Source organism: Phalacrocorax aristotelis, chromosome 9 (genome assembly GCF_949628215.1).
Source record: "Phalacrocorax aristotelis chromosome 9, bGulAri2.1, whole genome shotgun sequence".
NCBI classification, from domain to species: Eukaryota; Metazoa; Chordata; class Aves; order Suliformes; family Phalacrocoracidae; genus Phalacrocorax; species Phalacrocorax aristotelis.
Window position 1 is genome coordinate 33966779 of NC_134284.1, and position 13472 is coordinate 33980250.

General features: G+C 43.9%; 1 protein-coding gene across 14 annotated transcripts in view; it reads right to left on the reverse strand.

Moving 5' to 3' along the window:
* Positions 1-13472, reverse strand: part of KTN1 (kinectin 1) — a 76625-nt gene that overhangs the window by 50436 nt on the left and 12717 nt on the right. For 13 of the 14 annotated variants that reach the window (XM_075104261.1, XM_075104262.1, XM_075104258.1 and 10 more), the window contains exons 2-3: positions 2417-2969; positions 709-846 (exon numbers count right to left, since the gene is read on the reverse strand). In XM_075104261.1, the coding sequence (XP_074960362.1) occupies positions 709-846; positions 2417-2939 (661 nt within the window). In that variant the 5' untranslated portion in view covers positions 2940-2969. Of the gene's footprint in view, positions 1-708; positions 847-2416; positions 2970-9238; positions 10153-13472 lie in introns of those variants that run through there. The other variant, XM_075104253.1, reaches the window with a different exon arrangement.

The window sequence follows — 13472 nt, forward strand, 5'->3', positions numbered from 1 at the left end:
CTTACAAACAGCGACCGACATCATCTGCTGCAGAAGCAGTCCACCAGCCACCAACTTCTTCATAGCTGTCCCAGTAAAGAGTTCTGAGAAGCTAACAAGGTGGCCTCACAGAACTTCATGGTCACGCTCTTCCCAAAAGCCACAGGCACAACGGCTGTCATTGTAAAAAACACAAACACAGAGGCACGCTGAGCCAAGAGGAGACAAGAAACAGCATCTTGGCAGAGAATGAGGGATGACGAACAGTAAAGGCCTTGACAGCAAACATGAACAGTTTATGTTGGAGCTAGCTAACAAAAGGACAATAAGAGAGGAACGTGGTCAAAGCAACCAGCTAAAAAAACTGCAGTCCTGTTTGGGGCAGATGACTGCAGCAGTTCCAGACATGGCTTGCTCAGAGCAACTTAGAGCCCACTCAGCTTATACTCTAAGTCAACACATTACTCCAACTGAAGCGTGAATGTCTGGATCCAAAAGAGCTCAGAAAGGTTCACAGCATCATCCCATGCTCAGTGGTACCAGACGTTCATAAAATTAAACAGTGTCTCAGGCTGAACAATCTTTCCTACCCGGATTTCCTGCTTTTTCAAATGAAAAGAGTTATTCTTCTACAAGTTTCTTTTCTAAAGGAAGAGAAACTGAAGTACGGATGGCAAAAAGGTTTAACAGTCAGGTTTATCTGAACTAAGTCACAGTCTGTATTCTCACCATTATCAACTTTCTGCTTCTTTGCAGAGGCTTTCTTCTTTCCTGATACATTTTCTTGCTTTATCTCCTGGTGGAGCAGCATTGGGTCTTGCTTTTTGGCAGGAGATACAACAGAATCAGTCTTACTATCTTGATCATCTGTAACAGACAATTAAGACAATATGCTCTTCTGTAAATCCTCATCATTACTTTTAAATCAGGAAATCTGTAAGCACCACCAAAGTCCACTCCCAGAAAAAAAGAAACTCATGGATTTTAAATCAGAACACAAAGTTATCCATATATATGTACACACACACTCAAACATACGCTTCCCATATCAGACGAGACCCCAAAGCAATAGAAAGGTTTAACAGAGTCAAGAGCCACAGCACCTAGTGTTTTGACAGACAGGAATCTTATCTGCAAGCAGAACACAAAGCAACACAAGTAACAGTTTAACAAATCCAATCCAGGTTTTACTGCGACAGAGCAGACAGCACGTGTTACCCATATTAGTTTCTCATTTGCAGGAAGTATTTTATCCCCCCTCCCCCCATAAACCCACTTGGGTATTTTACACACACACCCCCAATAGCTACTGGGACTGTGAGAAGCAGAAAATAAGTGTTTCACATTAGGGAACTGTTCTTTTTAGAAGTTGTTTCTAGTGAGAAATGTTTTATCTTTTTGGGCAGCCTGTGATATATAATATTCTTGTCAGAGCTGACACACACGATACGGGGTTATGGTGTTAGCTCCTGTAATCAAGGATAAGAGTTAGTTGTGGCTGCCCTCAGAATAGTGCTTGCAGACCACACTTTAACATGCCACAGAGATTTTCAGAGAACACCCACAAACAAGATTTGATTTTTTTCTGGTTGGTAGTGGGTGGGTCTTTTTTCTCCCTTTTTTCGGAAAAGGAAAAAAAATCCACCACATCAAGCAGCAATGTCATTCTTTTTCCTCACTCCCTGTAGCAAACCTGTTATGCCTGCATCTCAGAAGGGTGATCTGCAAATACTTCGGTTTTCTGAAACTGGGTATTTTTATTCTTTAACTTCTATTCGTAGTCAGACAACCACACTGTGACATGTTGACTTCTGCCAAGGATACAGTCAAGACAGTCACAGGCGATTCTGACTAAAGTTTTCAGTCTGTCTAGGCTGGGTGTTTCAGTTGCAATGGGTGGACCGGTTTTCTTTTAGCATCAGTTCCACTCAATTCTAGAGGCGTAGCAGGTGGGACGCAGCTGTAAGCTCTTCTTTCCATGAATCTGCCACCAAACACCTCCCTGTACTTAATTAAGCCTGCACTTAAACAGTGATTTGTTTTGCACAGTCTGCTATGAAGTCTCCCTAGATGCCCTTCCTTATCAGAGCATGAGAATGCACACAGCAAACATCTAATGACTTCTTTCAGGTAATCAAAACTTTTGACAGCTTGAGAGCAAAGTAGCCTAACCATGGAGCAAAGCAGAGATACAAGCTACTCTGTTTCACTCAATCTGCAGAAGAAAAGCAAGGACGGGAGGAGGAAAACCAGAGCATCGCTGCCAGATGAAAACAGGGAGAAAAAAAAGCAATAGCTCGTTAAAAGGAGAAGGTGAGGAGTGAGCTTTGCCCCGTAGAGATCAGGCAGAACAGTTGTGAGAGACACTCTGTGGCCTTGCAAAAAGCAGAACACTGTTTTGGCGTTCTGTGCAAGAAGCATATGCAACATCAGATACCCATTCCATTTTTCTGCTTCTTCTGCCCAGGCTTCTTCTTAGATGCTGTTGATTCAGATGGTGGAGTGGGCTGTTTTGTAACAGGGACTGGTTCTACTTTCTTGCCTGAAGACTTGGATCCTTCTGACTCCTTATTTACATGATCATCTTGAACAGCCTTATGCTTCTTCTCCTTCTTCTTCCTTTCTCTAACGCCAGTAGATGCTTCAGTCACACTCAAGGGAACAGGAGCGACGTGCTCTTCATCCGTACTCAGGGCATCAGAGAGCTTAAAGTCCCGAGGTGTACTTTCAGAGTCAGACTCGTGGATGTTCCCATTCTGAGCTTCTTTCTTCTTGTTCTTCTTTTTCTCTGTTTTCTTTTTATCAGACTTGGTAGGTGGAAACTTTAGGTCCCTTTTCTGTTTTGCAAGGACTTCATCATATAAAGTTTCTTTCATGAAAAGCCAGAAGAAGAGGAAGATGACTGTAATAACCACAGAAGGAATGAGGATGATAAAGTAGGTAGACTCGTAAAACTCCATTGTGCTTTTTTTTAGCTATATTTAAAAAACCTATAGGGAAAAAAGAAAATAAAAATCAGGTTTTGAACAGGTTTTCCTTGGTATTATTTCCCCCACCAACTATAATAATAAAAGAAGCTTTGTCAGTGTTTTAGAGAAGCCTTAAAATATCTTTTAATAAAATTACCAAACTGCATCAATCGTGGAACAACTTCTGGAGTCGTTTACCATTTGCTTCGAAGTTATTAAACAGGATAGGAAGAAACTGCAGTTTGCAAGTCTGCTGATCTTGGAAGAGAGCAGTTTCCCCCCTTTCCTTACTCTTACTCTTCTTCATCTTCCTCATCCTCCCTTCCCAAGTGAATTTCATTAAGTTAAAGCTCCCAATTTCAGAAATACATGAGACAGCACTTTCAGAGGCTGTGAAATAAGGACCAGTACATGCCAAGCAACACTTTTTTTGCCATAAATCAAACATAACAAATTAAGATTTTTATCTTGGCATGTGAGAGTTAAATTTCAACTTCCTTTTGTTCCCAGATTTATGACAGCTTCAGAAGTAGAATGCGGGGAAGAAGGGAGGCACCCCTAAATTTTAGTCAACCATAAAGAATCAGGCAGTTTTGAAAACTGCTTTTTGATGTCTGAAAACCATCTTTAAAGTCATGAAAATTCCACATATTTGTAGGAAAACAGGAAGATCTGTTACTTATTTTGTGTATGTTACAGTGTACAACTTTCAGGGCACTAACAGACCAGATGACTCCAGGACAATTCACTGAAAACACTATTTATTCTCAGAGCATTACTTTTATGTTTTGGGTTTTTTGGTTTTTTTTTAAAGCAAGAAGCACAGAGTTTAAAAAAAGTCAGGATGAAGCTAAAAAACTAACTTTGGGGCCAAGACAAGCCCAGTTTTCCTCTTTCACAACTGATCGCTATGAACAGACTTGGATTTTTGCAGGATGAATTCAAATCCTCTCCAGGCTGTTCCAAAGGGCAGAGGGGGAGGCACCAACCATTGAAAAACACAATCAACGCTAATTAAGCAAGTACAATTCCTGATTCACCAACTCAAGTTTAAAAACCACGTGCTTCAACTACGTTTTTTTCTACACAAGAAAAGACGACTCTTCAACTCAAGCGTCCCTTGAGAGACCCATTCGCTTGGGAATGAAAGGCAAGGGATCTAACCCAGGTTGTACCTTCCATAATCTGTTACCTTCTCTGCAACCAGTGCCCAACTGCAGCATCCCCCAGCACAGCCAACAGGTGCAAAGGTCCCCAACAACACTTGGGGAAACTCGTACTGTTACACATCAGCCTGCCCTTCTGCTTCTCAACCAAACTGAGGACGAGAACACTTCACGTAGGCTTAGACATAAGCGAGGTGACACCAAAAAAGCTGGGGCAACCGCCCCACACCTTAAAGCAATGTCGCTTGGAGTATTTCCACTGCTGCTTAGAAAAAGAGAATAGATGTGCCCACTGAGGGCACAGGGAATAAAGCCCATGTAGAAGCTACACGTCACAGGGAGAGGTCAGGCTCTCCTTGCTTCTGGGCAGACAGAGGATCACTCTTTAAACACCTGCTAGTATTACACTTCAAGTGTTTTTTTACCTCAACTCCTGCCTGTTCTAGAAGCTGCTATCATAAACTGGCTTGCCATCCTGCCACATTGGCAAGAGCTTGGTTTGGAAGCTGGCTGTAGCGGGAAGAGTGGTATCGAATACATATTGTTATATCATATACAAAATTATCATGATCATATTGTTACATCATATACATGTTATATCGAATTTCTGAAAAGGAGTTACTGCGATAATATATTTGTACAGTGCATTGAGCAGTACAGAAAGCATGGAGTGGGAACTCTGATTCAGCTATCAAGTTATCCCAATAAAAGACCAACATTTCAGTACACTAACTATTCATTAGTTGTCTTAAAATTAAGTGTCCTCCCAGTTTGTATTTATTTTCTGTTTGTGTACAGCTCACCAAAAAGGCTTGGGTCTAGAATTACATCCAACACAAAGTTCCAGAAGGGCTGAGAAGGATGGGAGGAAAAGCTTGTCTTTTGGGAAGAAAAATGCTCGAAACTAAGCTCAAGCTTTCAAAATTATTACGTACAACTACTTGATAAACCCAGCTTCCTGCACTAAATGGTCTAGTAATAGTCACCTCTTGAAGGAAGCAGATCTTGAAAGTTTGTCTCAGCCAAAGTCAATATTGAATGCTTACAGGAAAAGCTAATCCCCAAAGTAAATATGTAATTAAGCAGATTTTTCACGAGTGTAATTAAGTTGATCATTACAATACATTACTGCAACAATTACAATACCTAACCACGAAGAGCCTAGAGCAGCCCACCTCTGCCTTGCCGATACACAAGCATGCAGATGGCCATAAATTCATCCAATTGCTTCAGCCAAGCCAGGATGATCATACCCTGCAGCCGTCCCTACACATATCCCAGCACCCAGCACCAGATGCTCAGGTTGAATCACACGCTCAGCAAAACACACACTGTAAAGGCTCGAGACATCAGGTCTCAGGAGGCATGATGGTCATCAGGGAAGGACCAAGTATATGCAGAAAGCAAGCATTGCTTTGAGACCAGAGAGGATAGACACATTTAAAAGCTTTAGCTGCTTCCAAGAAGGGCCATAAATACATAATTATAACAGCTAGTCTGAGTGGAGAATATGTACTGGACAAGATGAGGTCTGATCTCAGAGCTGGCCAAACAACACAAGCTCTACGGAGCCTCCATCCATTGCCCTGCTCTTCCCTCCCTGCACTTAACTCCACTCACACTACGTGATCGCTTGCGCCCTACGCTGGATCTAGAGTGCAGCATTGCAGTGATGAGTTTTAGAGCTTCCACGGGCTCAACTGCTGCTCCTGTCCTCCTCCCACTCAGAGCAACGTAGAGGGTGAGCCAAATGAATGCTTCCACCCCAACCACTGTGATCAGGGGCACACAGATTTGATCTCTGAAGTCCAGTGGGGAACATCACATACACAAATCCAGCCTTTCACAGGGAAGCCAAGTTAAAAAAAAAAAAAACACCGAACAAGTAAAAGCCTCAGGATGTAACTAGGATTAATTAAGGACACTCGGGAATGGCAAACAAGAGCTCTGCTCCGATGGTAACACACTCATTTCCCCATCTCAGCCCAGCATGAGCAAGGACATTTAAAAATCACTTCTAGACATGCCACCATTGCTGCTGGCCTGTACGCAGAATGACAAGATGACATCCTTCACCATCCGCCCTTTGTCAAGACATCTTTGTGAAGTGGCATCCTTGCCACAGGCTATTTGGCTCACACACAGTCTCCAGTTGCCCTCTGACAATCTACAATTACTAAACAAGTTTCTCCATCCCCATTTATACTTGTGTTACACTGACAAGCCATCTAAGAAAAAAAACCAGAGCAATCTATAGGGAAAAAAACCTTATGCCATACAAAAAGAAACAGGACAGAGAAACTCCTTCAATTAAACCAGAAAAAAAGTGAATGCTACATTAACTTAAACCATCACGTACCAGCTTAAATGCTCCTCAGGATTTAGTTTTACAATTCCTCCCATTCCTATTAGCTATGGAAATATGAGACACCTTCACAAAAACATTACTTCTTCCCCCCAGAAGTGCTGGTAAGGGGACTTCTAGCACTCGCAGCCCTCCTTTGGAAGCCTTTCCAGATCAGCTGCATCAACTGTCTACCCACTCAAAGCTGCAATCCCCAGGCAAGGCACACCCGGCAGAAATCGCACGTACACACCCCCTCACTACCGCCAAGAGGCACGGCGACTTTAGCTACTTTTAAATTTCAAGGTAGTTGGTTAAATACTCACCTTTCATCCATATTTGATATTTAACCTGATTTTAGCAGGCACGTTTCCTAGAGCCCAGCTGCCCAGCGCCCATGCCAGGCTCCCCAGTTGCAGACACGCTCCCGTCTCGTTCATAAATTCAAGAACCCACAACATCCCTTTAGTCATTCTGAAAAAGGGGAACAAACCACATCTGTCCCAGGCAGCGCGCACACTCTGTTACTGTTCCCATCCTGCATTTAACAAAAGAATTGCACTTTTGTTCCCGTAAACAGAGCCTGCGCCACAGAAAATAACTATTTCTGAACTCCAGTGCAGTATTACTGCTTGCACCTGACTTCCTCTGCTAGTTAACGCTGCCCTGGATTTTGTAACACCCCTTTGCTTTTTGCATTGAAATCTCAAGTTTCACCCTGCAGACACCACATTTCACGGGATATTCATTCAGTTTAGGTCCAGGGAATTAGCTTACTTGAGAAGACAAATAAATTATAGCTCCATCTGGCTAATGAGTCACTCATAGCTGAGCCCCAGCACGTTAGAAGCATGGCTTCTATAAATGCTTCGGTCCCAAGATGCAAGTAATCTGCAGGGATTTGTGCCTCTTTGAAAAACTGATGTTAAAGGGGGAAAATATAGGTATCAAGGTAATTTTTTTTTTCAGCACTAAGCAGTTTAAGAGATACCACGTACGATTTAGGTAAGGCAACAGCTTCTTTAATTGGGGTATTCTCCCTGGGGATTTTCAAGCTGGCAAGCAGACTAAAAGAAAGGCCTCACATTCAACAGTCACTAGGAGCACAGCAAGAACTCTTAGGAATATCCGTATTCAACAAACTCCTCAAACAGAGCATACTATTTTTTCCCCCTCAACCTGCACACAGTTAGCAACACACTCCGTATCAGCCAGCTGCAAAGAAGATCCTCTTGAAAACAGCTTCACTCCCAAGCTCAACTTCCCCCAGAGCTCTTCAGGAGAGGACGCCCAGCAGCTTGGGCTGGACAAGGAAACTAAACCCAGATCTGCCACAGGTGAAAATTTAGTGTTAAACAAGATGTTCAGCCACTCCACGCCTATTCCTCATCCATACAGTGGGAGCAACCAGCTCTGTGACTTTGTTCACAAGCATTAACTAAAGCACTGCTGGGCTTAAGCTCTAGGAAGGAGGACTGCTGGAAAAACCTAAAGGCAGTTCATTTAACATCAGCATTGCTACAGTATAAGAAAAAACTGCAGAGTTAGAACTTAGGTTGGTTTAGTTTTGGGGTTTTAAGCAGCCCTATGTGTCGCTGAAAAAACCGTAAGACGTGATCTTCACACTCCAAGAGGAGACACAAAAAGCAGCAGAGTGAACGCCAAGCTGTCAGAGAAGGCAGGGATTTCAGTCCATCAAACTTGAGCAAGTTCATGAACACCTGGCTAACTTCAGCAGGTGAGCAACACTGGGAACGAAGGGAGCCCTTGCAATGACTCAACGTCCTCCTCAGCCTTCCCACTCAAGGGTTCCCATTCCCAAAAATCACACTGCCCAGTGAACACCGATGAGAAGCCAACTACACCTGAGCACTGGTTTTAAGACAGGAAAATAAGATTATGCATCAATCTCACCTGCCACCTACGTAAGGAAAGAGGCACAGCTCCCAGCAAAATCACAAGCCATCATCTTAAATTTAAGGTCACTTAAATTTGCACAAATAAGAGGTGCGCATGAAGCACCCACTACCTAGAAAAGCTGTAAATCTAAATGGCCCTGCCAATTTTGACCCAAACGGCAAAAATTTAACCTACTTTTTTTGTATTCTTTTTAAACTCTACTTTTATAGCTATATTTCCATGTCCTGTTTACAGAAGTTCTCTCAAAACTAAGACTGGCAGGGGAAGCGTAATAAACAGCAATTCAAGCTCCAAGTTTCCTTCATTTTAATATTTGCCCTGACAGCATGATTTGTGCAGCAACAGAAGAAAACTGTAGACACTCAAAATAACAGACTGAGCCATTCACGTATTAAAGTTACTCTTCTCTGGGAAGGAGACCTGCTCAAGTGAAGCTCCACAGTGCTTGACACCCCCTACAAACCGCTAACAGCAAGAAGAGAATGAGACTTGTCAATAAGTCTTGCCCTTCTTCACTTGATTACACTGATACAATTAAGCCATTTGCATAGCAGTCTCGGTGCTTCAAATACCCTCTAGGTAAATATTTTCCATTCCAAACATGCCGTTGTTTGTACCATCTGTTGGGCTCTGTCTGCTCTCAGTTGCTTGATGTTAGTTAACACAGACACACTGTTTATTAAATGCCAGAGAAGAGTAGCTTTGCTTCAACAAAAGCCTTCACTTTCCAGGGTGGGTTTTTGGTTGTTTTTTTTATTTTTTGTAAACACGCCTTTAAAACCAACACCTGATAAAATGCAGCAGCAGTGCTGAGAGCAAGCCAGGAGCACAAGATAGCTACGCGACGTTGCCACCACTACCTGGCAGATGACCTTGCTTTCGTCCAAGCACCAGCAGCGGTGAGCACCCGGGTACCTCCTGCAAGGGTTTGCCGGGAGCGCGCGGCAGGTTTCCACCACAGGCCAGCCGTCCAGGCAAGTTCATACAAGATAAGGCAGGGCAGGGATTCACCATGCGGCAGCTGACGCCCTGAAACCACCTGGGCTGCGGGATAAAGCCCAGAGTTGGAATTAGCAGCAGGGAAGGTAGAACGAGCAACCTCACGTTTATCCAGGCATAAAAGCATGCACAGCGGTTGCTGGCAGGGGGCGAGGAATGGGTTGGAAAACCACCCTCTGCCCTCCAGCCCAGCAGCTTGGCCGAATACCCCGAAACTGCACAGACCCCTTCCCACCAGCAACCGACGGGGCTTGCCAAAGCATGAGCACTAAGGTACTGATACTGTTCAGGACTGAAAAGTCTTAGGAAACCAAAACATTTCTTACATTTGCGAGGGTGTGTTATTTGGGATAAAAACCAGCAGCCACCAGGGCCAGAGGAAAGTGTCCTCAGCCCCACCAGACTCCAGAAACAAAAACTAAGGCAAGTTTTCCCTTAAAATCACTAACTTCTAGCACACATCTATTATCTCCAAAGTCAGAAGATAACAAATTATCTTTACCTTCTTCCAAAGTGCCTGTAAAGGATCACAGGTTTCTTTCTTTCAGTGGGAAAGGACCGTGCCCTGAGGGGACTCTGGGCATTACTCAGCAAGTCTCCATCTTCCCATTGCTATTTCCAGGGAGTCCCTGAGGCTTCCCCAGCTCCTTCCTTCACATGCTCAAGTGTAGATGTTCTCTGCCCACACCACAGTGAAGGCAGTGTGGGCATTTAAACACCCGAGCAGCAAGCTCACAGTCTTCTGAGTAAGCGTTTCCCCTTCCCTACTCTCCTTGCACGCAGAGACCAGATCTGAAACTTGCTCTTCAATCACCACTCACTTCTGGGGAACTGGGAAATGACACTTCTCAAAACATGAGGGGAGAAAAAAAAAAACAAACCACTCACTGCATTTTCTCAGCCTCTCAAAGGACCAAAGAGCAGCAAAATCTAAACTAAAGGTTGAACAGACACAACGATTTTCTCAGCTTGCGGTTTTGCTCGCATCCCAAGCGGGCAGCAATAGTAGCCAAGGTCACTCATTCACTCGCACAGCAGCTCCAAACAGCCAGAAGGATCCCCCGTTACATCTGTTACTTCCCATCACATGCGTTACATCGGAAGGCGTAGCTCAACAGCAAAAAAGGCTGCACAAGTAGCCATACAAATGCACCAGCATGAACAACCCTGCCGATGTTCAGGCAAGGCAAGATGTCAGTACAGCTGCTCAGATAGGCACTGCCTCTGCAAGCCCAGCAGCAGTCAAGTCTCACTTCTCCTCCAAAGCTGCCAGACCGAGCCAACAGACCCAGCCACCAAGGCAGCTGCAACTTTTAGCCACATTCTAGAAGAGAATTAAGTTTATTTCTCATGTACAGTCTCAACATACAGACTTGATTAAAAACAACCTTCGCTGTTCTCACCACAGTGCTGCCCAGCCGCATTGCAACGCGCAGCTTCTGCCAGTTAGCTCAAGGTATAATAATACATTGCAATAAACCCAACATCGATTAACTCGTTAGTTCTCGCTTTGCAGGCAATGCTAGAACTTGGGTTTTTGCCAAGGCCATATTTTTAGTATGTAATCCTGCATTAATAAAAGACAAAGCTAGCAGATTAATGGCCAAAGCTGAGTTTAGATTACCAGTCTGAGCAGCAGTTCTATATGTCATGTGGTTTTTGAGTACCAAGGGGTCTCCTAAAACACAAACCTGCCCAGCAGCAGGCACCAGGTGCAGATTTAAGCCAGGACTCTTGGGTCAGCCAGACAGAAGCATTAAACACACACAACCACACCTGAAATCTGTTTGTGCCCAGCACCTGGACAGGAGGGAGGGATCGGGCCATGCCTGTTTTGTTATTCTTATTAGCTGCCTGGAAAGTTAACAGGTTTGTGCAAGCCAAGTTGATGTGACAGTCCATAGCAGCTCGGGTTTACCACACACAAAAGCCACTTACACAAGTTCAAAGCCACTATGCACCTCCACAAAGGCCTTTTGACATCTGTTGTGGTCTATTGTATAAATATATATTCACAGTATAATCTTCACCTCGGATTCACAGAAAGCCTCAGAGTGCAGCTATTGTCCCCCAAAATGGGGGGGCAGATACCACACGATAGCCCTGATGCCAAACGCTGCACAGCCCGGCTGGGTTTGCTCAGGCTTTTGCCAGGGCTCTCTTGGCTAGCACGACACCATTTCCCAGGGCACAGGCATTTCGCGTTACCAGCACAACTGTTTGCATGTCCTTCGGCTGGGGCCACAAAGCTGCTCTTCACCCATCTTATCCCCTGCTCCATTTGCTGACATAACCCTATGCAGCATCACTCCCAAACTTGGCTCTGCCAAACCAAGGCAGGTGAAGGGTCTCAGCTGTGAGGGTGTCAGGCTATCTTACTCCAACCCAGCTTAATCCTCTTCTGACACAGGAATGAGTTGCAGTAGCATAAGTATATTTATTCTAAGACTTCTGCACCTACCTTTGCCATGCTCTATTATTTTAACTTTATTAAAATGAGCCCTAGAGCACTCACAGCAATTACACAGCTAACCCCCCTCTGGTGACAAACCAGGCAGAGCCTCAAATTCCAAATACAAAAATATTTGAAGATCATCTCTTGAGAAGTTTCAGGCTGCTACAGGCCCTTCATCTCTTTACATCCAATTCCATCTCTGGAAGCATGGAAGGATAGAGGAAAGCAGGTACGAGCAGTAGCTTCTCAGTACTCAAATTCCTCTCATACCTTCACAGCAATCTGCACAGAAGAAACAGCTGGAATGAATCCTTTTTCCTTTCCCGGTATATAAATATAACTAAATATACATTCCTGTATTATGTAGTGTTGTTTATATTTTAAAAAATAAATGTAAAATAAGAGGAGACAGAAACAAAGGAAGAAAAGGCCTTCGGTCCAGCTTCTGTTTTTGCCATAGCAGATTGCTGCAAAAGTATGAATGGCATCCAAGAACTGGGAGGCTAATGCTCATTAAAAAAGAAAACCAACACCCAGGTTTTTATATACAAGAGCTGCAAATAGAAAAGGAAAAGACCCAAGTGTATTATCTACCTAAGCATCCCAGAAGAGGTAATTACCTCCCTCCGAGCCTCCCACAGCCCTACCAACACTTTTTCCTCAGGCTGCCTGGCAGAAGCAGTGCCGCTGCCCATGCCTCACCTCCCTGGGCAGGCACAAGATGTCCTTCGCTTTGAATCCAGGGCAAAGCAGATGTCCTCAGCGCCTGAACGACAGGAAAACCACGACAGATTGCTAACGAGGATGGCATTTTGTTTAGGGGACGTGTTTCTGAAGTTTGCACATACGTAGGTCCATCTTAATTGCTCAATTCTCCATATTTTTTACTCAATTTTGCCCTTCACCATATCAGTCAGACGGTATTTTAGCCTACTCGCTTCAATTTCTCCAGACCCACATGAAAGTTTTAAACCTACCACTTGTTCTGTGGATCTCCAGACCACCCGGTGCTAAAAGCTTTCCTCCAAATTTCTTGCCAAAGCAGCAGCAGCAACAGAGAAGCAAAAAATACCCAGCCTTGAAGGGTTAGCAAGTCACTCGGAGCAGGTTCATATAGCTGAATTTATTAACCTTTGTACCTCCACACCCCAACGGTGCAGACTGCCAAAGCTATCCCACAACGGAGCCACGTACCGCCACATACAGCCTAACACTGTCACACTGGTGCTTTCACCAAGTTTCCACCCACGTTGAATGAGGTCAGGAACTCGGGGAAGGGGGAGAATGCATGCACGGAGGCGACAGCACAGGAGGAAGACAACCTTGAAATAAATGAGAGAATTCGGCAATTTTCCTATAGCAATGTATCACCTAAGTTTTCCTGCAAAACTTGTTAAATTCATGGTAGGACTATTAACCTGATTCACAATACAATTTCTTTCCCCTAAAAAAATAAGTCAGGCTGCAAAGATATTCTTAGTATGAGTACCGTAAAAGTGACTTTATCCAGACTTATTTTCAAATGTGTATTTAATGGATGAGAACAGAAGTCATCTTCTGCCAAAGACAGGTATTAACCCAGAGGAATCTATTTAGCTTCAGACTTTTTAAACTATACAAGATTTTACTGAAGTATGCAC